This window comes from Carcharhinus amblyrhynchos, chromosome 13, assembly GCF_965287045.1.
Source record: "Carcharhinus amblyrhynchos chromosome 13, sCarAmb.v2.hapA, whole genome shotgun sequence".
NCBI classification, from domain to species: Eukaryota; Metazoa; Chordata; class Chondrichthyes; order Carcharhiniformes; family Carcharhinidae; genus Carcharhinus; species Carcharhinus amblyrhynchos.
The window spans coordinates 29,907,239-29,932,753 of NC_137336.1; the positions used below are offsets into that span (position 1 = coordinate 29,907,239).

The 25,515-nt window shown below is 41.6% G+C and overlaps 1 protein-coding gene across 1 annotated transcript; it reads right to left on the minus strand.

The window, feature by feature from the left end:
* Positions 1-13,280: 13,280 nt before the first annotated feature.
* On the minus strand, positions 13,281-14,070 carry neurog1 (neurogenin 1). Its single transcript, XM_080201076.1, has one exon. The coding sequence runs from the start codon at positions 14,068-14,070 to the stop codon at positions 13,378-13,380; it is 693 nt and encodes a 230-aa protein (XP_080057202.1). The 3' UTR covers positions 13,281-13,377.
* Positions 14,071-25,515: the final 11,445 nt, after the last annotated feature.

Consider the following 25,515-nt stretch of genomic DNA (forward strand, 5'->3'; position numbering starts at 1 on the left):
AGTGAGAGATAATATGGTTTTGTGAAGGGGAGGTCATGTCTCACAAACTTGATCGAGTTTTTCGAGGAAGTAACAAAGGTGATTGATGAGGGTAGGGCAGTGGATGTTCATAAGGTCCCTCATGACAGACTGGTGCAGAAGGTGAAGTCGCATGGGATCAGAAGTGAGCTGGCAAGGTGGATGCAAAACTGGCTCAGTCAAAGAAGACAGAGTGTAGCAGTGGAAGGTGCGTTTCTGAATGGAGGGCTGTAACAAGTGACGTTCCTTGGGGATCAGTGCTGGGAGCTTTGCTGTTTGTAATATATATAAATGACTTGGAGGAAAATGTAATTGGATTGATTAGTAAGTTTGCAGATGACATAGAGGTTAGTGGATTTGTGGATAGCGATGAGGACCACCAGAGGATACAGCAGGATGTAGACAGGTTGGAGACTTGGGGGGAGAGATGGCAGATGGAGTTTAATCCAGACAAATGTGAGGTAGTGCATTTTGGAAGGTCTAATACAGATAGGAAATATACAGTAAATGGTAGAACCCTTAGGAGTATTGATAGGCAAAGGGATCTGGGTGTACAGGTACACAGGTTACTGAAAGTGGCAATGCAGGTGGAGAAGGTAGTCAAGAAGGTATACAGCATGCTTGCCTTCATCGGCTGGGGTATTGAGTTTGAAAATTGGCAAGTCATGTTGCAGCTTCGCACTTAGAATATAGTGTTCAATTCTGGTGGCCACACTACCAGAAGGATGTGGAGGCTTTGGAGAGGGTACAGAAAAGATTTACCAGGATCTTACTTGGTATGGAGGGCATTAGCTATAAGGAGAGGTTGGAGAAATTTAGTTTGTTCTCACTGGAGTGACGGAGATTGAGGACAGACCTGGTAGAAGCCTACAAGATTATGAAAGGCATGGACAGAGTGGATAGTCAGAAGTTTTTTCCCAGGGTGGAAAAGTCAATTACTAGGGGGCATAGGTTTAAGGTGCAAGGGGCAAGGTTTAAAGGAGATATACAAAGTAGATTTTTTACACAAAGAGTGGTGGGTGCCTGGAACTTGTTGCCAGGGGAGGTAGTGGAAGCAGATACATAGTAACTTTTAAGAGACGTCTTGACAAATACATGAATAAGATGGGAATAGAGGGATATGGTCACTGGAAGGGTAGGAGGTTTTAGTTGGGCTGCATGGTGAGTGCACGCTTTGGGAGCCAAAGGGCCTGTTCCTGTGCTGTAATTTTCTTTCTTCTTTGTTACAAGACAGGGTACCACATCTAACTGCTTTATAGAATTTCACTCATAGATCATAGAGGTCATAGAGATCATAGAGGTTTACAGCATGGAAACAGGCCCTTTGGCCCAATTTGTCCATGTCACCCTTTTGTTAACCCCTAAACTAATCCCAATTGCCTGCATTTGGCCCATATTCTTCTATACTCATCTTACACATGTAACTATCTAAATGCTTTTTAAAAGACAATATTGTACCTGCCTCTACTACTACCTCTGGCAGCTTGTTCCAGACACATATCACCCTCTGTGTGAAGAAATTGCCCCTCTGAACACTTCTGTATCTCTCCCCCTCAGCTTAAACCTATGCCCTCTAGTTTTAAACTCCCCTACCTTTGAGAAAAATATTGAATGATCTGTGCCCTCATTATTTTATAGACCTTCATAAGATCACCCCTCAGCCTCCCACTCTCCAGAGAAAAAAGTGCCAGTCTATCCAACCTTTCCTTATAAGTCAAACTATTAAGTCCCGGTAGCATCTTTTCTGCACTCTTTCTAGTTTAATAATATCCTTTCTATAATAGGGTGATCAGAACTGCACACAGTATTCCAAGTGTGGCCTTAAGAATGTCTTTACAACTTTAACAAGACATCCCAACTCCTATATTCACTGTTCTGACTGATGAAACCAAGTATGCCGAATGCTTTCTTCACCACTCTGTCTACCTGTGACTCCACTTTCAAGGAGCTATGAACATGTACCCCTAGATCTCTTTGTTCTGTAACTCTCCCCAACACCTTACCATTAACTGAGTAAGTCCTGCCCTGGTTCAATCTACCAAAATGCATCACCTTGCATTTGGCTAAATTAAATTCCATCTGCCATTCGTCAGCCCACTGGTCCAATTGATCAAGATCCTGTTGCAATCGGAGATAACTTTCGTCACCGTCCACTGTGCCACCAATCTTGGTGTCATCTGCAAACTTACTAACCATGCCTCCTATATTCTCATACAAATCATTAATATAAATGACAAACAACAATGGACCCAGCACTGATCCCTGAGGCACACCATTGGTCACGGGCCTCCAGTTTGAAAATCAACCATCGACAACCACCCTCTGGCTTCTGTCAAGAAGCCAATTTTGTGTCCATTTAAATACCTCACCCTGGATCCCGTGAGATTTAACCTCACGTAACAACCTACCACACAGCACCTTGTCAAAGGCATTCAAACAGATACTTATCAATATGTTTTTACTGAGACAGCTGCTATTGTTTTCATTGTTTCTGTAAATGCTTAGTAAAAGTCATTAAACTTCCTGATTAGTTTTATAAAACTTACAAAGTTGCAGTAATTAAAAAGAGTTGATGTCAAATACTTTGATGGTAGTGCAATTGATATGGATTTTTTTTATTTTTAAGGGGAATGCTAAAAATTCAGCTTTATGCTACAAGCAGTTGGTATGTCTGGAGGAAATGCAGCTTGGATTTTGGGAAAGCAGCATAATTATTCGTTTCAACCTTGCAAGTGCTTATTTTGAATAGAGCTAATGGACTTCTGTTTGCTTAAGTTCCCTGGGATTTCTCATTGGACCCTAGGATTCCTCATGGTCATGTGATGATGTGGTTGAGGTGCAGAGCTGGATCTGTAGCAGAGAGAAAATTATTTTGCAGAAAGCAGTTAGTTGCACCTGAAGCCTGTTTGAAGTTGAAGGATTCTGTTGGCTTCTGGAACTCTATCTCTTTCTGAAAGGAAGTATGCCTGTCTTTGCTAGCTTATTTATTTAAAAGTGGATTTGATTTATGCATGAATTGGGCTTAATTAGAACTGGAACAGTTATAAGCTAGAAAGTTCCTTTCAGGTTTAAATATTGGTTAGCTGATTATCGTTAAGCTGCTTCATTGTTACAGTTATATTTAAACTAGGCTATCAGATAAAGTTTGTTTCACTATGAAAAATCCTTACTTTGTCAGTGGAATCATTCCTGGAAAGAAATATCCTAACTTCACTTTTATGCCAAAATAGAAAAATAATTGGAGTCTCGTCTGGCTTCCTAATGTAATTTGAGGTTCTGATTTGGGACCTTAAAACTAATATCAGTTCTTCAAAGTGAGTAGTGTGCTAAACATAGCACTGTATATTCAACAAACAGATATTGAAATTCAAAGAACTGTACAAAAGCAATTGCATAACTAATCCAAGCCTACAAAATCAAAGATGGTTATGTAATGTGCAAGGAAGTGATTTCCCTTAAACATTGCAAGTTAAACGGTACCATTTCAATGCACAGGGCCAAATGTTTTAATGCCTCCTTTTGCATAATTGGACTTTAAATTTAGGGAACGGGGCTGGTAATTTTAATTGTGAGGGAGTTGAATAGTTCCATACCAGTAATTGTTCAATTGTGATGTCTTTCATCACTGTCTTAAGGCCGTATGTTCTTATCAAGTTTGAGTTTGATGCTAAGACCAAATCATAAGATGAGCTTGTGTCCCAAAATTCTGCTTAAAACAATATTGTACTGGCATACTTCAATTGTGTGCAAACGAAACTAAAACTAACCATTAAACATCAATTTCCATACAAAAGCTTCATTTGCAGAGACTTGTCCTTTGCAGGCAAAAGTAATATATCCAGACATTGCACCTTTTTTGAATAAACAAAAGCATGGGGGACAACTGATCCCTAGTGCCTTCGCCATGGCAATGTTGCAACCATTCAAAGCTGACTTGCCAATAAATCAGCACCCTCTTTCTCATGTAGTGCAAATGATTGCTTCCTTTGAAATTTTGCATTCTTGCTTCTGTCCTGGTGAGTGCAAAATGAAAAGCTTGAACAACTTATCTTTATTTCCAGCAATATTCGAGTTCTGTACTGACAAGTGATTCCACCATTATTACAGAAATTAATCAGCATTTACTTAAGGCTGGTTATCGCAATAATGTTGGAATATTATTTACATGCCAGAATATAAGTTATAATTATATATGGGACTTATCTCAGTGCTAGCATCCTCACTTCTAAGACAAAACGTCTTAGGGTTCATGTTTGACTCCAGATACTTAAGTGTCTCTGGAAGGACCTGAAGAGCCTTTTAAAAACAAGGCCAAACACGGTTTAAAAAGGAAGTAGACACATAAATGTGCCTTAAAAGGAGCTCTTAAGCAAAGCAGCTCTTTGCTGGTGAATGATAAACGGTGTGTTTTCTCTCAGTTATCGCTGGATATCTTTCGACAAAGGTTTTGAGCAATTTGCTAACTCAGTGTAATGAAGTTTGCTGCACCGCGTTACTTGAAGGTGTCAAACTTTAAAACTCGTTAAGATGTAAAGTCCATGGAAGACAGTACCTATAACCCTGCATTACACTTAAACCAAATCTTGGATTCGTTAATGCAAGGACGAAATGAGCCGGCAGCAATTCTTCCTTGAGTTGCACACTGGGGTAAGGAAGAACGAGCCTTGTGAAACGTTGCTTTTTTTTATTTCAATACTGTGCTCGATACTGTGTACAATAGCCCGATAGGATTTGGGACACTGAGCCCTTAACGTTACCGCATTGTTTCAAATTAATAATATAAATACTCTTAAACAGAAGCTGTAAATGAGATATTAAAGATTTGCATGTGGCTTCGCATCCAGAGGTTGCCGACTCCTGTCAAGGCTGAATCTTCACTGCAGTACTGTACCGAGCTTTGCTGCCGGGGAAGCTTTCTGTCAGATGGACTATTTTGCTATTGTCATGAAAATCTTTTGAAGTAGGTGCTAAGACATACAGTTGGGGAAAGAGAGCAAACTTTCTATGTGTAAGGCTGGCTATTTAACCTCGAAGAAAGAGGATAGTGGATATCATAGCCTATCAGAGACGTAGCCAGGAGATGTACGATATGCAAATATTGCACTTTTATCCCATAGGGTGGACAACTGGTGATTGTTTTGATTTGTTGCCTCTTTAAGATTTGACTGGAAAATTGTTGCCACCCCACCCTTCAATGATCTTTCACCGCCTGTGTCAGTTGCAGCTCACACTTGACATTGCTGCTTTGCTCTGGAAAGCAGACTTATGGCTTTTTGGTCATGCACTAGATCAGGAATTCCTGCCTGCAGCGAAAAATCTGCTCCCGTAGCAAAAGCAACATTGTCAGGTTCAAACTATAGACCAACAATAAGGGAAACTTCAATGAGGAAGAGTCTCTGTGAACTCGCGAGGGGGGTTAGAGGGCAAAAGTGTTTCTGTGAAATGAAGGCATTTAGAGGTGAAAGCTCCCTTCTCTGAACTGTGAGGTGGGTAGAGGCGTGTAGCTGTTTGGAATGTGGTTTGGAGGATGCTGCCGCCTTGGTGATGGAGAAATTAACTGCCCATGTTGCTTTGGAGTTTGTAAAGGTCTGATCATCCAAGTGTCACTTTGTCTCTGCCAATGTCTTTGGATTAAAAATAAATTAACTTAAAGATTAATAATCAACCAGAATGCACAATTCTAAAGCAAACATTTAACATCTCCAAGTGACCTTGCTGTAGAGATCCAGTGGGCATATGAGGTGGGACAGACCCATTACAAAACAACGTGTGGACATCTAAATGCATTGCCTAACCATTGTGGGGTTTTCCTCAATTTGAGAATGATATCTATTCAGACAGGTGAGTTTCTGCCATGGGTCTCCATGTGATTGAGCTGATTCTTGACCTGGAGATCTTTGGGCGCAAGGGAAGGATGTCCCACCAGGTACTCAGATCTGGAATGCAGAATATTTTTCCTTTTTTGTCTTTCTCTGCTGCCACTCTGCCTCATCCTTAAAGAGAAAGCAAAATATCATTATTATGAGGTGCTTTGAAAAGTTAGTCATAGCACAAATCAATTCCAGCTTCCTGGACTACTTGGATCCACTACAGTTCGCCTACTGCCACAACAGATCTGCAGCAGACACTGACTCTCTGGCCCTGCACTCAACCCTGGAACACCTAGATAACAAAGATACCTATGTCAGACTCTTATTTATTGACTACAGCTCAGTCTTCAACTTCATTATTCCAATGAAACTCATCTCTAAACTCCATGGCCTGGACCTCAGCTCTTCCCTCTGCAACAGGATCCTGAACTTCCTAACCCACAGATCACAATTAGTAAGGATAGGCAACAAACCCTCCTCCATAATCATCCTCAACACTAGTGCCCAACGAGGCTCAGCCCTCCATATACACCTAAGACAGTGTGGCCAAATTCCCCTCCAATTCAATTTTCAAATTTGCTGATGATGTAGTGGGTCAGACCTCAAACAATGAGACAGAGTTCAGGGAATGAGATAGAGAATCTAGTGAACTAGTGCGACAACGATAATCTCTCCATCAATGTCAACAAAATGAAAGAGATTGTCATCAACTTCAGGAAGTGTAGTGGGGAACATATCCCTGTCTACATCAATGGGGATGAAGTAGAAATGGTCAAAAGCTTCAAAATCCAGATCACCAACAACCTGTCTTTGTCCCCTCCATGCCAACCCTATAGTTAAGAAAACCGACCAATGCCTCTACTTTCTCAGAAGACTACGGAAATTTGGCATGTCTACTATGATTCCCATCAATTTTTACAGATGCATCATAGAAAGCATTCATTCTGATTGTATCACAGCTTGGTATGGCTTCTGCTCTGCCTAAGACCGCAATAAACTACAAAAGGTCATGAATCCATCACATAAACCAGCCTCCAATCCATTGACTCTGTCTACATTTCCTGCTGTCTTGGCATAGCAGCTAGCATAATTAAGGACCCCACGCACTCCAAACATTCTGTCTTCCACCTTCTTCCATCGGGAATAAGATATAAAAGTCTGAGGTCAACCACTCAAGAACAGCTTTTTCCCTGCTGCCATCTGACTTTTGAATGAATCTACAATGGCCCTATTAAGTTGATCTTTCTCCACACCCTAGGGATGACTATGACACTACTTTCTGCACTCTCTCATTTCCTTCTCTATGAACAGTATGCTTTATCTGTGTAGCACACAATAAACAATACTTTTCACTGTATATTAATACATGTAAAAAGTCTGACAACACCAGGTTTTAGTCCAACCTATTTATTTGATAATATTCTCACTAGCTTTCGAGGGGACAGCCTCTTCGTCAGGTGAATGGAGAGTTCTGGCCTCAGACAGAGCATATAAAGCACAGACAGTTTAGAGATTACTGATTAAAATGCGAATCCTTACACCTAACCTGCTGTTCAAGACCTGAAGTGGCTGACAATGTGAGTGGTAGGAGCTCTGTCTGAGGCCAGAACTCTCCATTCACCTGACGAAGAGGCTGTCCCCTCGAAAGCTAGTGAGAATATTATCAAATAAATAGGTTGGACTAAAACCTGGTGTTGTCAGACTTTTTACTGTGTTTACGCCAGTCCAACGCCGGCATACCCACATCATATTGATACATGTGACAGCAATAAATCAAATCAAAGACAAAAATCCTGCAGATGCTGGAATCTGAAACAAAAATGGAAAATGCTGGAAAATCTCAGCAGGTGTGACTGTGGAGAGAGAATAAAACCAATGTTTTGAGTCTAGATGACCCTTCACCAGCATGTTCTGTTTTTATTCCTCATTATGGTGCCTGGGTTAAAAGCATGATGCAGCTTGATGCACAAGTTGCTGCCATTTTCACCCATCTTTCGGGCAAAGCTTCTCAGTGTCTTTGAAGCATTTCCTTTGTGCTCTTCTGCAACACTGGCCTTTTGAAAATTGAGAAAACAGGACCGGGCGGAGGAAGCGATTTTCAGCTATCTGGGATGCAGTATCTAGTCTATCCTCTTTGATTTTGCTGGAGTTTCCCCTGAATGTTTGTAAAGAAAAAGTGATTCCATTCTCAGAATTACAAGGCCAATGTGCAGAATGGATAGGGCAAGCCCTTAATCCATCACCTTGCTTGCTCCAAAAACAATTCAAATTGAATCTAATTCATGGACCCCACAAAAGAGACATACTAGATCCAAGCTGACTAGAACAGGCATTACACCCGATCTCAGGCTTGATCCTACACTTGATTTAACTTAATGCCCTAAGAAGCTAGTTTTGCCTAAATGTATGTGGAGCTGGCTTCATGAAACACACTAAGATCGGTTAGATGGTTCCTTCATTGCCTCGTACCCTGAGTTCACCCTTTCCTGTTCTAACTTGTTGTCCTACAGCAGCTTCACCTTCCATGTAGGAAGCAGGTATCAGTCATCGACAGAACTTCTGATTTATTTTTGTGATCCGCGTTACTCAGAAGGGCAAATAGTAGTGTCCTCACTTCTGTCCCTGCTGGGACCTTCCTTCATTGCGAAGAGGAACATTCTGTATGTATTCAACGGGCTCTATTATTGCTACCTCATTCGTTAGCTGTTCCAATATAGCAAGATGATATTCAGAAGAAAGAAAATTGTCTATTTGCCTGAAGTGCTGTTTTTAAACCGCGTGAAACAAATGGTCGAAGAATACTTTTTTTTAAAAAATGCAATTAATTAAGGAGGTTCTCTTGCTTCACTGAAGTGAAATAATAGGCAGAAGAAAAGTTTTGAATCTGGTCAGTAATAGAAGTGACGCGGGCAATGCTCAAGAGAGGAAGTGATCTTCATTTGTGGTTTCACATCAGCTCCCAGCTGAAGCACAGGAATATTGAAGAAATATTGTAAAAATGCACTTTTATAACATATATCACAAGAAAAAAAGGAAAGATTTTGTAAATAAATGAAATGCACGATTAGGCAAAAAAGACAATTTCATCCGTTTAGAATAGACAGTGGATCAGGAAGAAAATCCAATTAGAGATTTTTTTTAAAAATTCAGTGAATGGTTGACGTGATCCTCAGTATTTTTCCGCTTTTGTTGGGTTTTTTTGGGCCGTTTTGAAGAGGCCGTGTCGCTCTTGTCCCGAGGGATCCCCGTGCCTTTGGCTGACCTTGCTCCTATAAGGACAGGGCTTTAATTTCAGACCCTGGGGGCTGCCGCAGACAAAAGGCCGGGTCCAGGCGGGCAGGTGCAGGGACTCGATCGGAAATGTTCATTGCTGAATGGTGCAGGAGCTTTCTCCCCGAAACAAGCATTGCATTTCACCAGCCCGCGCAATTTTCTTCCAGATCAACTCTCTATTCCCCCGGAGTACTCCGAAAATCGCATCTTCACAACAATGGTAGTTTGCAGCTTCCTGTTTACTGTTATTTTTGATTAAACCTTCGTAAACCAATGAAATTCTTTATCACGTAATGTTAAATGGAACAGCCTGATCGAATGAAGTTTCCTATTCCTTGTCCGTTATGTGTATACATTTGGATTGTAACCTAAATGTCAACGCTTAATCTAAATCGTCAGAATAATTAATGGGACAAAAAACATGAGCGAACATTGAAGATTAGATTGTATGCATGTGTGGCTAAGAATACATACAATGTGGCGTACATCAAGTGCCATGTATATTTGTTACATAATAGGACAAGTAGTAAGTATAGGGACGTTTGCCATAATCTCTTTCCATATATTTACCACCTCCTGGGTGAGCATGAGTTTGTTATTGGACGGTGAACGATTGGAAACATGCATTGCTTCCTCCAGTCACTCAGTGTCATGCTGAGCCGTCAGTTGGAAGGATGCTGGTTAGATTATTTTAAGTGGGATCATGGTACCTACAATTTGCCTCAATTCCCACACCACCCCCCCCCCCTCCCCGCCACCCAACAAGCCAGTCGGGGAGAAAAGTGAGCCAGGGTGAGGCTTTTCATTGCTATCCAGTGACCCCTGCTGGAAAGTGGGGGAGGTAGTGAATGTTCTGACCTATTCACCTCCCTACCGCCTTCCGGTCCATGTAAAGTTAGCATAGAAACATCTCTCGTCCAATCTCATTAGAGGAAGAGTGGTCACTTGGATTAAGTTACGGGGGAGTGGTGTGTGTGTGTGTGTGGGGGGGGGGGGGCGGTGGTGGTGTGGGAGGAATCAGAACCTCTCTATGGTGCCAGCGACTACATTCAGCAGGAGAGAGAAGAAAGGGGGCGGAGTGGGGGGGAAGGGGTCAGAACATTCTTTGTTTGGGAGTGCAATACTTGATCAATAAAATCTTTGCCTACTGCTTGGGAGACCCGTGAACAGCTAGTTACATTGGTCAGCACAATTTGCACGACTCGAGATATCATGAAAGATTGCCAGTTGTCACCATTTAAATGTGTCAGCACTCTTCGATATGAAAACACATTTGCATTCGTGTTTATTTTGGCCTTACTACTTATCTGGCTAATGTGTGCAAAAAAAATTGAAGAATTGCTTCAAAAACTGTAGAATCTGGCTGCATCCATGGCTGTGTGCGTATTTGATGCTGCCAAACTTCCTGTACCATCTTTCACCACACTGATTGTCCTCACCCAGATCAACCAACAAGCCTAAACCAAGCACTCAGCTCAATCGGATGTCCGATTGTCCTTTTGGGGATAAAAGAGAATATCAGTATAGAATCACTGTAGCAGGCAATGCAGCTATTAATCAATTTACTTTCTGCCCTAAAATATTACACTCGCAATGAAAACGATTTGAAAATATTTGCATTGGGTAGCCCGGTGGCGCAGTGGCTAGCACTGCTGCCTCACAGCGCCATGGACTTGGGTTCAATTCCAGCCTCGGGTGGCTGTATACGTGGAGTTTGCACATTCTCCCGGTGTCTGCGTGGGTTTCCTCCCACACTCCAAAGATGTGCAGGTTAGGTGCATTGGCCATGCTAAATTAGTATCTGAGGTGTTAGCAGGGTTAATACATGAGGATAGGACCTGGGTGGGATTGTTGTCGGTGCAGACTCGACAGACCGAATCACCTCCTTATCAAAAATGTCCAAAAGGCATTGGTTAAGTTGATTGGCCACGATACGTTGCACTTTAATGTCAGGGGGATTGGTGGGTAAATATGTGGGGTTACGGGGATGGGACAGGACCTGGCTGGAATTGTTGTCGGTGCAGGCTCGATGGGCTAAATGGTCTCCCTCTGCATTGTAGATTCTGTGATTCTGCACTGTAGGGATTGTATTATATTGTATTGTAGGCATTCGGGTTCCATGAGTTTACAGCAAGATACACGGATACATGGCTGTTATGGAGTAACAGGAACACGTTCCTCACGTACTGCAAAACTCTGGCTTCCCATTTCTCATGTCGGTTCGCATTGACCGTGGAGGTTTAGTCACACACATATCTCTACACGTGTATATAATGATTGTTGAGTGAGAGACTCATCCATATTATCAAACAAAATAGAGAGCACTAATGCTTTTATTTTTAAAGAAGATTGCTCCATTCATCTGCTCAATGCGTGGTTATTTTATTCCGGCCTATCCAGAGGGTCCATCCAGGTGGTTGTTTATTGCCCCTCCCCTTTGTGGTGTTGCTCTGTCAGCCCTGTCCCAATTGAGATGGATGGTGCTGTGTTATTGGGATTAGATTTTTTTTATTCTCCTGAGGCGGCTAAAGCCCCTGTTCTATCCCAGACACGTGCAGAGACAACGCGATTGTCTGAACCACCTGGCCTGATCTCAAAATGCGGGCTAAAAGAAGTACTCGGAGCGAAACAGCCCATCCCCGGGGCATCAGCAGTGTGTATGCTGGCTTAATCACACAAACTCGAGGTTCCGAAGCAAATCAACGTTTATTATATTAATTATTCTAGAAAATGGTAGGATATGAAATGCTTTAAGGGAATTAAAATCTAGCACTGTTGTAGCAGGGACTTGCTAAAGCCAGTAACTTAAATCATCCACTTTATATCTCTACTTGCCCCTGCGGTGTATTTCATTTTTTTCTTATGGTGAAGTTCTTTAGCCTTGTGTTCGGCTCTTCTCTCTCTCTCTCTCGAAGACAACGCTATCACTTTCCCCTTGAGTATCCATTGTCAGTCAAGTGGTCTCTCGTGTGACAGACTGCTTCGGAGTTTGTGTAAATTCAGTTTAGATGACAGCTTTAAGTGGGCGTTCCTCTTGTTTATATCCCCGGTGGTTTGTGAAGCTCTGACCTAATCCGCATTTCCCCATGACAACGTTGAAGCATTAAACGTTTCGACACTGTGGCGGAGGAGGGGGGGTGGGCGGTATTATCATAACCGGTAGAATTGGGGTCCCGTTTTTTCCAATACTTTGGTTAATTTCATGTATGTTTAGATCTCAGAGTTACTTTTGATTATGTTGCAGTTGCCTCACAAAATAATTCAGTCAACATTGTCCAATGCATGATTTACCAGTAAATAGACATCATGCGGCATTTATTGGATATTCGCCTTAAGATATTTTGCAAAACGAAGTAATTGCGCAAGTTTTATTCCGAAAATGCCCATTTTAATATTTCACTTGATAGAATGACTAAATTTCTCCCCAACTGAGTTTGTGCATTAAACCCAGGAAGAATCAGGCAGCAAGTCAATTGTAAAAACGTTAAATTTTTTATTTACAAGAAGCATATAAAGAACCAAACGTTAAATTTGGGATGAATACATAATAGAATAAACTCTTTATATACAAAAAATACATCTTCATATGAATACTCCTCCTTGAATAAATAACACATGGGCATCGTGCCCAGATTGGTGTGAAACTCAGGTCCAATGGCCGAGGCTCTTAAAGAACAGCGCCGGAGGTCGGGATCCATAATGCATGAACCCCGCTCCTTGTCTCCTTTCTGTGTTCCTTTCATCCTATTGTCAGGGCGTTCAAACTAAATTTCCACGCTCATTTTTCTTCATTAGCACTTTACAAATTGTAAAGCTGACTTTTCACCTCGTCTGCAGAAACAAATCTCTCTCTCTCTTTTAACCCTAAATCGCATTAAATAGAGGCTGATGTCTATTCTGTGACGGTGGACAAAGGAAGCTTTTGTGGAAGTCAGAGAAAAAGTGCACAGAGGGAGAGGAAAAAAAGCTTAAGACGGGTTGAAAGAACTGACAACTCTTTAGAACGCTGCTAATCATTATCACTTGTAACCCCAGCATTTGAAAGAAACAGCAAATTGTCAAAATGTTCTTTTTGCGTTGGCTTTTCTATCTAAAAAAAAACTACCAGTATATAAGAATATTCTACTGGCCATCATTGACTGATTTTTTTTTTAAAAGTCGGTTCATGCAATTTTAAGGCATAATTGTGACACAGTCATTTGTGGGGATTCTCCCCTCAATGGTAGTCACTGAAACAGGACACTTCATTGAGAAAATCTTTCTGTATAGTGCGGAAGGAGAAGATGCTATCTGATGATCTTTTGTAAGCATAGTCTTCGGAGGTGGAGGGACTGGCTGGACTCGAAGTGCAAGTGGTTGCGGATGACGGGGAGGCAGTAGTCACCCAGGATCCCTCGTCGCTGCCCGGGCTGGGAGGACCCAGGTTTTTCAGGTAGCCAGGCAGCATGACTTGCTTGCGGCCGCCGTCCACGCACTGGTCGGCCAGCCGGAGGGTTTCGGACAGAGCCCAGATGTAATTGTGGGCGAAGCGCAGCGTCTCGATCTTGGTGAGTTTGGCGTCGTCGGGGAAAGTTGGCAAGACGCCGCGGAGGTCATCCAGGGCCGAGTTCAGATTGTGCATCCTGTTCCTCTCCCGGTCATTGGCTTTGGTCCTCCGGCTTCTCTTCACCAGGTGGACGCCGCCGCTCTGAGACTTGGCTTTCGAGCGGCCTTTGGCTCGTCGCTTCTTGTCGCGGGGCTCGGCGGAACTGTCCAGATTGGAGCTGGGAGTCGGACTGGACAGGGGTTCTGCCTGAGGGGTGCTGACAGACGAGGAGGGTGATGCAATTAGGAAACTTACACTGTCTTCTTCATCTGTCAGCGGCAAGGAGAGCTCGCTGTGTTCGTAGTCCGAATAGGTGCAATCCATGCTGCAGAGGGAGGGAGAGAGAGAAATAGGACACGAGCCATTAATGAATATCCTTATGGCTTAACTGAAACGTTTACAGTTATTTGGATTGACATTACAACCAGCCAGTGGTAGATAAAGTTCTGCTAAAAACGCAGCACGGTGGAATATGTTCTAATACTTACATGGGGGACCGAATTAACAGGGAGAGAGGATGTGAAAGCCAATGGATTTTGTGCGGTTCCTCCTGTTGAAATGATTTCTTCCAAGGACACGCGACTGCAGTTGCTTTCTTCAGATCTTGGTGTAATAAGCTCGTGTGAGCAGCGAGTTTGGCACACGACTAAATAAACGGTTTATATACGCTCAGAGACAATAACCCCCATTGCCCAGAGAGAAAAAAAGAATGAATTCATCAGGTCTGCCCCGTGCCACGCTCCCTCTGATTAACATAAGCTTTGTCTCTATATCCCCCCACCCACCCCCCCAGCACTGCCGGCGTCTCCGGGAGCGTGCCTTTAATTATTACACCGTCCCATTGACCAATGCCAGCACCAAGTGGGATCTGTGGCACGCGAAATGCGCCAATGGGAGTCTGCGGCTGCCTCGCCGCCACGCGATCTTATGGGCCCCTCCCCGGGTGAGGTTCATTAGTCCGGGACGGAGAGCCCTGATTAACCCCGCAGGTCAGGCACGCTCCTCCGGCTTACAGCCTCCACCACACAGAGAGAGAGAAAGAGAGAGAGAGTCAGCAACATGGTACACTAGCGGGTCACAACTGAATGATTTCCCCCCCTCCCCCCCAAAAAAGAGTGTCTATGTCAGAATGACACACTCACCACTCTGTCCAAACATTTGCATTTGCTTCCGTGAAGTTTGCAGCATTTCGAGAAAACTCGAAAGCTCATTCACTTTATACTCTCGCCTCAGATTTAATCCTGCCTCAGAATAAGCGTATTACGGTCTTACTGGAGCGAGTGGCATTTTAAAATGTAGGTAACTTTGTGTTACCTTGCTTTCATCTTGGTAAAATAAACTATCTGCTTTTCTTAATATCTGAACTCCGCCCCTTGTTACATTACCTATAGTTTGTCAAACGTTCATCATATGTGTGTTTTGTCCAGATAAATGCAATCTGCATAGCAATAGACGCATGTTACACCAGATGTTTACGTAGATCCATATCTTCTGAACATTTATATTGGAACAATTTGTGTTATTTGTTTTTTTTTAAATGAGCTATATTTTTCCAGCCTAAATCTATTTCCTAACACTTACTAACAGTTCGAGAAGGGCTTGGTCATCTTGTGCAATGGTTAAGAATAATTCAATAACTGTACCCAGTACTGAGAAAGGCAAGCAAATAGCAACATGAATTCTAGGAATATTGGAGTAATTTGCCCCAACATCCTTGGAATACTCAAGAGGTAAAAGACTAGTCGTATATTCGAGGTTCACTGTCGCTTACTGTCAATCATTCCAGAGACAATTGATCGGATGTGTGTGTGTGGTTGTCAAGGATAGAACAAGGAATAAACAATTTAGGCTGGGTGTAACAATGGCACAGTACAATGTGTAAGGTACTTGGGTTACTTTCATAAGTTGATTTCCATTGTGGCAAAACTGCAGTAAAGACTAATATGAAAAGCAATCTGGTTCGCCTTAAAACTAGCTGTTTCTTGCGAAATTAAGAATCAATTCAATACGCAAAGTAAATAAACATCGGTGCTCATGTTTTGTTAGATTTAGGTACATGTCCAAATTAGTACTTGACCTGTGTGAACAAGAATTTGTTCAGCTACAGTAATGAGGTCACGCAGTGAAACATCTATTCGGATTTACTGAATGGAGCTACTTCCTTATTTTTGGGGGCAGGGTGTATTGATAACGCTTGTAATGTGTTTTGAAATCAACGTCTAGATGTTACTAGTTGCAATCAGAAAATCTCCACATGCCATTTTTTAAAAAAAAGCCTCCACTCCTTAATACTTGAATGGCAAAACACTAAACTTTCTGGGATGGGACAGCATGTCTCAGGATTCCACATACGGGAGAAAGAGACCTCTTAGATTACATAAAGTATTGTCTAATTCTAAACCTGCCACTGCAGATTGGCCAGCGACTCTTTTACACTTGAACCGTATCATGCATTTAAATGGTGTACACAGCGCGGCTAAACTCGTGCACCTGTCGGGTAACCCAGACGTGTCAATGAGACCTTAATGTTTATTTTCCCACAACCCTGCCCTACAATAACTGACAATTACAAGGGCAGGAGTTTCAGAGAGGCCAGCCCAAGTCGTCGCTCTAAACACGTTGTAAATTTAACTGTAATGAGGAACCTTTATTTCAAAATGTAATATTTCAGCAAGATGCTTTCTTATGGGAGGATTGTTTATTGGGAAACCCAAGTTCGCCGTGTGACAGAAGAAGAGGAATTAACTACCTTCCTCCATAAATAACTCTGGCACTTGAGCTGCGAGAGGTTACACTGAGGTCCCTGATCTGCAGTTTAGGTTTGATCAGATTCTTGTAGTCGAGACGGAGACTTTAAAAAAGAAAGGGTTTAAATTTATTTATCACCTATCAACACCTCAGGACGTTAACAAGCGCTTTACAGCCAATAGGATACTTGCAGCAAATTTGCATAATGACCAGGTCATGTGTTTTAGCGATATTGATTGAAGAATCAATATTGTCATGAACACGGCAGAACTGCGGTTCCTTTCCTTGTAATTATATCTTTTGTGTTCACTTAAGGCATAGAGGGCAATTGGAACTAGCTTAGGGGTTTAAAAAAAGGGGCGGCATGGACAAGTTGGGCCGAAGGGCCTGTTTCCATGCTATAAACCTCAATGACTCTATGACTCTAGTTTAACATGAAACAGCACCTTGGACAGTGCAGCACTTCCTCAGTGGCAGCCTAGATTATATCCTCCAATCTTTCGAAATACTCTCGCTCCAAACTTTCTGAATCCGAGGCGAGGGTGCTATTATTGGCACTTAACCCGTTGGAGTGACCTCCCTTTTGGCAACACTGTGAAGGTGGAGTGGTTTTGCACCGACATTGGAAATGGCACGGCACGTACTCTTAGTTAGCATGTGAAACAGAAAATGGTTCACACCAATGTCAACGCGGATAAACATCCAGGCACATATTCATATAGCAGCGTTTTTGTTGGAAGCAACCTAAAGAACTTCACGTGCAATTATTTACTTTGAAATAGAGGGATGTTGCTATAGCAAATTGTAGCTATGTTTGTGAAACCCCACACGAACAACAGGAGGAATGACCAATAAACCTAAATTTGGTGCTTTGGTTCAGGGGGGAATGTTGATCAGGAGAACTTCCTACACTCCTTCAAATGGAGTAATAGATTAAGATAACCAGAGCCACATTGACAAGCAAACACACCCTTAGTTAAATATCTCATCCAACCTGGAGCAGTGAAGTACCCTCTCAGTGCTGAAGTGATAGCCGAGATGATATGCTTAAATCCCGAGTAGGACTTGAACCAAGAACCTTTCATTTTAAAGACAGGCTCTCTAACAGATGAGCTTAGGTGATGAATAAACGAGTTTCCATGAGAGTTTCAGTCCTCACTGTAGGCCGTTCTACCACGCAAAACATAATGCCTTATTTGCAAAATAATTCATATTATTGTCTTGTTAATGGCTACTAGAAATATTCTCTTAATTTTCATAAAGACAACATTAAGGAGATTGATTGGTTCGTGAATGTGGTGGAATCAATATACAGGGATTACACTTCAATATGCACTCTATTGGTTGTAATGCGCTTTGGTAGCATTGAGCTCAGGAAATGCACTATAGAAATGCAATTCTTTCTTTTCCTTATAGAATGGTGACCTGGACCTAGGAACATGAAGCTCTCGACCATTTCCACTTTATCACCGTTGATGTAGGCTGGGACATGCCCTCCACTATACTTGCTGAAGCTGACGATTATCTCCTTCCTTTTGCAATGTCCCTCAACATGTGGCAGTTTCAGCACTTTGAATGGAATGGCCCATATTCTAAATTTGATAACAAATTGGGTTTGCAATTTCAGTTGTGTTAAAATAAATCATAAATAAAATTCAACACAGAACTGTTGTGGCAGAATGTATTGGAACACTACAATAGGATTTCAGATGTAATCATTTATACTTCTAACTACACAGTGAATTCCTCCCACCTCACTTGTGTCAATATTGTGGGCTGATAAATCATTCTTGGATTTTTTTTGTGATTGTTGTAATTGGTAGAAGTCTGATTATAATTTGTGTACTTTTTCTGACTGTCAGTGTATGGAGTTTACTTTATCAACATTGGAGACCACTAATGTAGTGTTCACTGAACTGGCATGTTGACACAATGGTTAGTACTGCTGCCTCACAGTGCCAGGGACCTGGGTTCGATTTCCGGCTTGGGTCACTGTCTATGTAGAGTCTGCATATTCTCCCTGTGTCTTCATGAGTTTCCTTCAGGTGCTCCGGTTTCCTCCCACAGTCCAAAAGAACTGTCGGTTAGGTGCATTGTCCATGCTAAATTCTCCTTCAGTGTACCTAAACAGATGCCGGAGTGTGGCAACTAGGAAATTTTCACAGTCACAGTAAACCTTCTTGTGACACTAATAAATAAACTGTTACTGGGGCTGGCTCATTGCCTCTGCACATCTTTAGTAGGTTACAATAATGTCAGGTGCAATATGAGTTTTGTGCAGTAGTTTTGGCCAGCGTACACGTTACATGTAACTGCACACGGTTTTCAGTTTTCTGCAGTAGACAATGGAAAACGTTTTGCATTGAATTCCTAAAATATAATTGCCTTTTAATACATGTGTAAAAGGAAAGTGATTGCTCTCCGCCCCTCGAGACTTGGAGCTTTTTTTAAAAAAACATTTAGTTTCTTATTTTCTGGTATAACCATTGAGAAAGATTATCTGCTAGATTACAATCTTCTCAAAGAGGTCACTGTATTTTATTGAAACACGTATTTCCACCCTGAAGACGAAATAATCAGTTTAAAGTTTATTTATTAATGTCTCAAGTAGGCTCACATTAACAGTGCAATAAGTTACTGTGAAAATCCTCTAGTCGCCATAGTCCGGCGCCTGTTCGGGTTCACTGTGGGAGAATTTAGCATGGCCAATGTACTTAACCTAAATAATCACGAGAATTCAGTGGGTATTTGCCATGTTTACAAAGTGGCAACTGTATTTCTGACTGTGAGCCATACAGAAACAGTCAGACAATAACATATAAGCGAATGCACGTGGTCACGATGCTTATTTAAGCATTACGTCGGGATTCATCTGTATCGCCAGGAATCGTGCAGGAGATATTCACACCCGAGTTGTAGTCTGTGTATTTCAGCAGTTCCGCACCTCCCCCCCCCCCCCCCCCCCCGCCCGTGGCCTGCTGTTAAGTGTTCACTTTGCTGCTCAGCCCATCTTCTGCTTCCAGAGCAAGATCTGCACCCGAAATCTTAAGTCTGACAACACCAGGTTTTAGTCCAACCTATTTATTTGATAATAGGTTGGACTAAAACCTGGTGTTGTCAGACTTTTTACTGTGTTTACGCCAGTCCAACGCCGGCATACCCACATCCCGAAATCTTAACCCATTTTTCCCCTCTCTCCTGTTAATAGGCCTTCATTGTATTTCAAGCAGATTTCAGTTTTCAAGCCTAAAATCCTGAACTTCAATCAAGCTCCGTTGCTCTGACATAACTTTGTAAATCAAAACTGCCTCCAAACTAATTTTGCTGCGTGTTACTTTCATAATAAATTCGACCCACACTCTAAGTCACAGCACAGTCTCCACGCACGCACGCCGCATTCAATCTGCAGTCTCCAATTGTGAGGTGCTTGGATCAATAATTAACCGAACCCTTTAATCAGGCAAAGTACAAATAAAGTCATCAGTCGTTTCTCATGGGTCTCACCATTTCACTCCAGTAATCACAACTGCGCGAATACTGGATCATTATCTTGCCAATTGTGTTATGCTGTAAGACACGACCTGCAAGTGCCAATTAATAAAATACTGGTTAGTTCTCGCGCGTTTGGGAAGGTTGCTCCGCCAGAGTTGTTTGGTTCATCGCTGCTTTGCAGCGTGGCGTCTGCTTCACAGTCTAAGGTTTCTGTTAAAACGAGTTGTATTGTGTCATCAAGCAACCTCACAGGTTGTGCACACGACCACCAATTACTAACTGACTGCTCAATAACAACTTAATTATTGTGTTTTTAAAGTCAAGGTTTCCTGTAAAAACTCAACCTTCTCCGATTCAGTTCGACTTAAATGTCCACAATAACAACTGATAAAACCAAGTAGATCCTTTCATTTTGGTGGAAGTGTTTGGGGATGTTTGTGTTTGTGAGTGTCTTTTTGTGCGTTTGTGTGTCTTAATATGTGTGTTATTGTACGTGTGTGCATGTGTGTCTCTATGTGTTTGTGTCTATATGTTGTGTGTGGTTGCATGTGTCTGGGTATGTGTAGCTGTATTTGTATGTATGTGTGTGTATGTATTTGTATGTGTGCGACTGCACGTGAGTGTGGCTGCGTGCGTGGTTGCGTGTGCATGTGCATGTGTCTGTGTGTGGTTGTATGTATGTGTGGTTGCATGTGTATGTGTGTGTCTGTGTGTCTATGTCTTTGTATGTTGGGTGTGGTTGCAGTGTGTGTGTGCATGTGTATATGGTTGTACGTATATGTGTACTTGGCTGCATGTGTGTGTGTCTATGTTTGTATGCCTGTGTGTGGATGTGGCTATGTGAGTGTGTGTACGTGTGTCTGTGTTTGTATGCTTGTGTGTGTCTATGTATTTGTATGCGTGTGTGTGGGTGTGGCTGCGCGTGTGTGAGAGGAATTGGGGGCAGGGAGAAAGGAGGATGGATTTTTTAAATTTTCTTAGAATAAACTTTGATATTACGCCGATCATCCGCAAAAACAGAACCCAATCCTCTCATTGTAGGATCGTGCGAACATTTAATGAAGTTAATGGTCAGGATTTCATGTAAAGCACATTGATGAAAGAGCACCAGCAGAAAGGATAAAATAATTCACGGAAATCATTAGCATTGGAAACTACATAATTTAATCATATGTGTTTAAATGTCATTTTGGATTTTAGTACTTTAATGCAGAAAATAAATGAATTTGGTTAAACAGGACAGGTATGCATCATACATAGATTTAATTCTCCAAGTATCAGCTTCTTGAAGTTACTGAGAAGAAAAATATCCTTTGGATATTTGCTTTATAAAATAAAACCTTCGATGTTTTATTTCTAATGTTGCGTATCGCGAAAGTCTTGTCTTCACTTTTATTTTGCCCCCTTTGGAAATGAGGACAAACTGCTATGCTCAAATGTTTGTTGATTTTTGGGAGGATATTTAAGAATGAAACTTTTCTGATATTAAAACTTCCCTGTGATCAACTCTCCCCCTTTTTAAAAAAAATATTGGTGCGAAAATATGGAGGGCAGGATAATTTGTGAATTACACACTTTCAGAAAGGCCTTACGCAAGAAACACTGAAATGTTTAGTTCCTGGGCTAACTTTGGGTTATTGATGGAACATGTTTTCTTCTATTGAAGTGAAGCAGTATAATTTCGCATTCATTGGAAGATTATTCCTCACACGAGGACAAAAATGAGAATGGAATTGGATTCAGAGAGACACAGATACAGATTTCAGAAAGCCAGCGTGTCTGAGACAAGGACAGATGGGGAGAGAAGGGACAGAGGCATCGTTTTACATAAAGTGCATTTTGCCAGGTTCAGACCATAACAAAGAATTTCCGGGTATTCTCAGTAAGGTAGATCCTTGGTCACAGAATGCTATCGAGTGTGCAGAAATCTGTGCACAGGGCAGAAAGGACAGGATAAAACCAAAGACTTGTTGATGTGTTCTGGCAGCTGTGGAAGAAGCCATTAATTATTTTAGCTGGAACATCCAACTTCTCCGGGCCTCTGCTCTTTAAAAATAGTTTAACGTGGAACCCGTAGTTTCTTTTTATTCTGTTATATTATTGCCATGAGTGGGGAAAGTCATTTATAAATAATTACATAATGTTTTTGGTCCCGGGGCGAGTTCAATATATCAAAGCGATTAGCCTGTGCATTGTTCTTTTCTGCAGCCTGTCTCCTTTCAGTCTTACTCATCGTGTCGTCTATCCAAACCTCTTTCTAAACCCATTGTTTTCTCTATTCTTTCTGCTTGTTACAGTCCAATGACATTTTTTTTAGTTCAACCGCTCCCAGCGTGAAGGGGGCTACTGCTTCCACAATGTGTAGACTTTTATTGTACACGTCCACACTCGCTTTCAACTAGGCTTTTAGACTTTAGTGGAATTGCTGAGGATCAAAACAGCTCGTGCACCCGATTATTAATATTATTATTGGAAATTATGGGAGACAATGTAAAAGTGGGGTGTAGTTTGCCGTTTACACTGACTCCAATGTTTTAAAAAAGTGACATTCTCAAAGCAAAATCGTGTGTCTTGAGAACATTTCACAATCTGGTGACTTCTCTGAAATGGTTCACAAGTTGTTTATTGGCGTGTACGGCACAAATCCAACAATGGCATTCTTCCGCGCCTGAACTTTCCAATGTTACTTGATAGATAAAGTATTCTTTCTTTGACATCTGCGGTTAAACTATTTAGAATTTATTTCCACGCACTCTTGTTGACACCGACTTTCCTGAAATTGCAATTTTCGTCATGTGCACCGTTTAACTTGCTCACGATACCGAGGAGATAGGCGTATGATTGCTGACTTCAAATTGTTTTGACACGGCTTGTTTGGAGGAGGAGCCTTGCAGATATCCCGTGGAGCGATTTAAACATTAAGGATCTCGACAGTTTTGAACTACTGCAGATCAAGAGAAAGGCACTGATTTTCACATTTCAAATTAATTAATTCGCGCGGGGGTTTTCCTGAGTTACAGATGTGTGTGCCCACGATATTCGCAAGTATTCTGTTCAGGAGTTGCCAGGGAGAATTGCTGATGGGATTAACTATACGAAATACGAGTACACATTATCACCGTCACCACCCAGCAGCCCCCACCCCCCACCCTCACAGCGCCAGCCCTGTAAAAAAAACACACACACACTTTAACATTTCTTAATGTCTGCAATTTGCGCGGTACCTCGAGGTTAACACTTGGAATATAACCGGGCTTGCATTCGTTTTCGTTGGGGTGGGGTGGAGGAAGAGGGAGAGAATGAATAAATGTCTTTTTGGGAGTAACCTGCCCACAAATACAATTCATTTCTGTGAAGAGCATAAAAGTTTAGTTTTAGGCAGACTGGAGTTTCTAACTGATTTATTTACTGCTAGTATTATAGATTTTATGGGGCACAGTGAAATGGGGCATTCGATTAGTGTCTTAATACTCATTCAAATCTAACACGTAAAATGATGAACCTTCTATTAGTTTGGCAGATTGCTCCAATCATTGGTTAAACTATTGAAATCTTCCGCATCCAATGATTACAATTCGAGATTAACACATTCGAAGAATACAAATTTGGAAATTCCTTGTCCCAGGCCACTTTGTTTTTGGATTAAGAAGATTTAGGAAACTATCCTTTCATGAATCGCAGGCAATAATGAGCCCGCGTGTTTGCATCAACATTTATCGACCACTGGGATAAATTGGAAAAGTGTAGATATCTTAATTGTTCGTCCTCCCGACCACCGTCTATTCACAAAGAGATAATTAAACTCACTGGAAGACTGCACGCTAATCAAATCGTTATCGTTTAAAAAGCGTTTCCTACACATGTAAAATACAGAAATACTGATGGACAGATAGATAGATAAACAGATTAGATACTTAGACAGACAGATAGATAGACAGATAGATAGATAGACAGACAAATAGATACATAGATAGATAGATATTTACATACAGAAGACTCAAGCACACATAGTTGCACAAATACACAAAGCACACATTGATACGCACTATTATGGAACAAATATGCACCAACATCCATACAGAAGCGCGGAATTACACATTTACTTGTAACACACCAAAGCGTAGGCAAATATGCTAAAAGCACACCCAGAGCAAACCAAGAGAAACTTTTAATGGAGTATGTCTATGAGGCCATGGCAGAACTGAAGAAATTTACATGGCAGGTGCTTGATTCTTGTACGTATTTCTTCAGGGGACTTTAATAAGGGATAAATGATCAGGAATTAAAAGAACCAACACAAGGAGAAAAGAACTGCTCAGTTTTATCGCGGCCTCTAATACAACCAACGTTCAAGTCTACTCCAAGCCCCTTTTCAAACTCCATGAAAGACACATACAAGTTTAACCAATTTGATTTTAAATTTTAATTTTGGAGGACGCAATCATTAATCCAGGGCCGTAATGCGATTACTGCCCCAGAATCTCTGAGTCAGAAAGTCTGGTTGAGTTTAAAATGTTAATCCGCAGCCTAATCCTTCCTTTGGCGTGTAGAAGCGCCAGAGCCACAAGCGTTGTTTCTTGTTATTTATACTGCCGTTATAAATACAACCCAGCCTAGACAGAATAGAACCATTACTCCTGAATGGTAATTAATTCCTTACTTCAGTGGACCAATTGTGCAAGTATAGGGCGCTCGACACTATGAGGGCTTTCCCTTCATCTTAGTCGAAAAAAAACAGGACGCTGATGCTTACAACAGCTATGGAAACCAATTCTTTTGTAGTTTTGTCTCTAGGATCTATGGTTTCACGGGTTCTGTTTTTGAACGTTTGAAAAGACTTGATCGGCTCAGTAGATTTTAATGATTTGCAATCCTTGATCTGTTGGTGGCTCCATGGTTTAGCCTTCATATATCAGTTGCAGGACTTGCATTGTGTTGGAATTAAGTTGATTTTTATTCAAAAAAATAGAAAATAAGGAATACGCTATTTGCAAACGTACCCTAAGGTGTCTAAAGGGGATTTATCTAACTAGCTATTAAAACGCTTATGTGTGTGTGTGTGTGTGCTTTTTTTATCCGCACAGCATCAGAGGTTCAAATTAACCATATGGTTTAGAAGTGCAATAACTTGCATTACACAAACAATAGGGAAATTGAGAAGTGGAGGTCAGTCCGTGAGCAGGCAATCCTGCAAACTCCCTTTCAGTCTGATAAAGCCGTTGTCTGGGGGTAATGATCCAAAATCTTACAGCCTTTATGCGTGGTTCATGCTGGAACGTGATTTGTCACACAATCGGAATCTTTGGAAGCACTTTTTTTTTACAGAAGCGCCTGTAAGATGGAGATGAGCCATATGTCCACCCATTTAACATCTGAAATGGAAGAAGCCGCGCGCAAATGCATTCCTACCCTCTATTAAACAACAAAAAAATCCAGCATTTTCTGTCTAGGTGTCTGAGTGCGAGGGATAGATTACATAATTATTCAAGCAGTTTAGACTGTTTGACCTCAATTACTTCAGTGCTAACT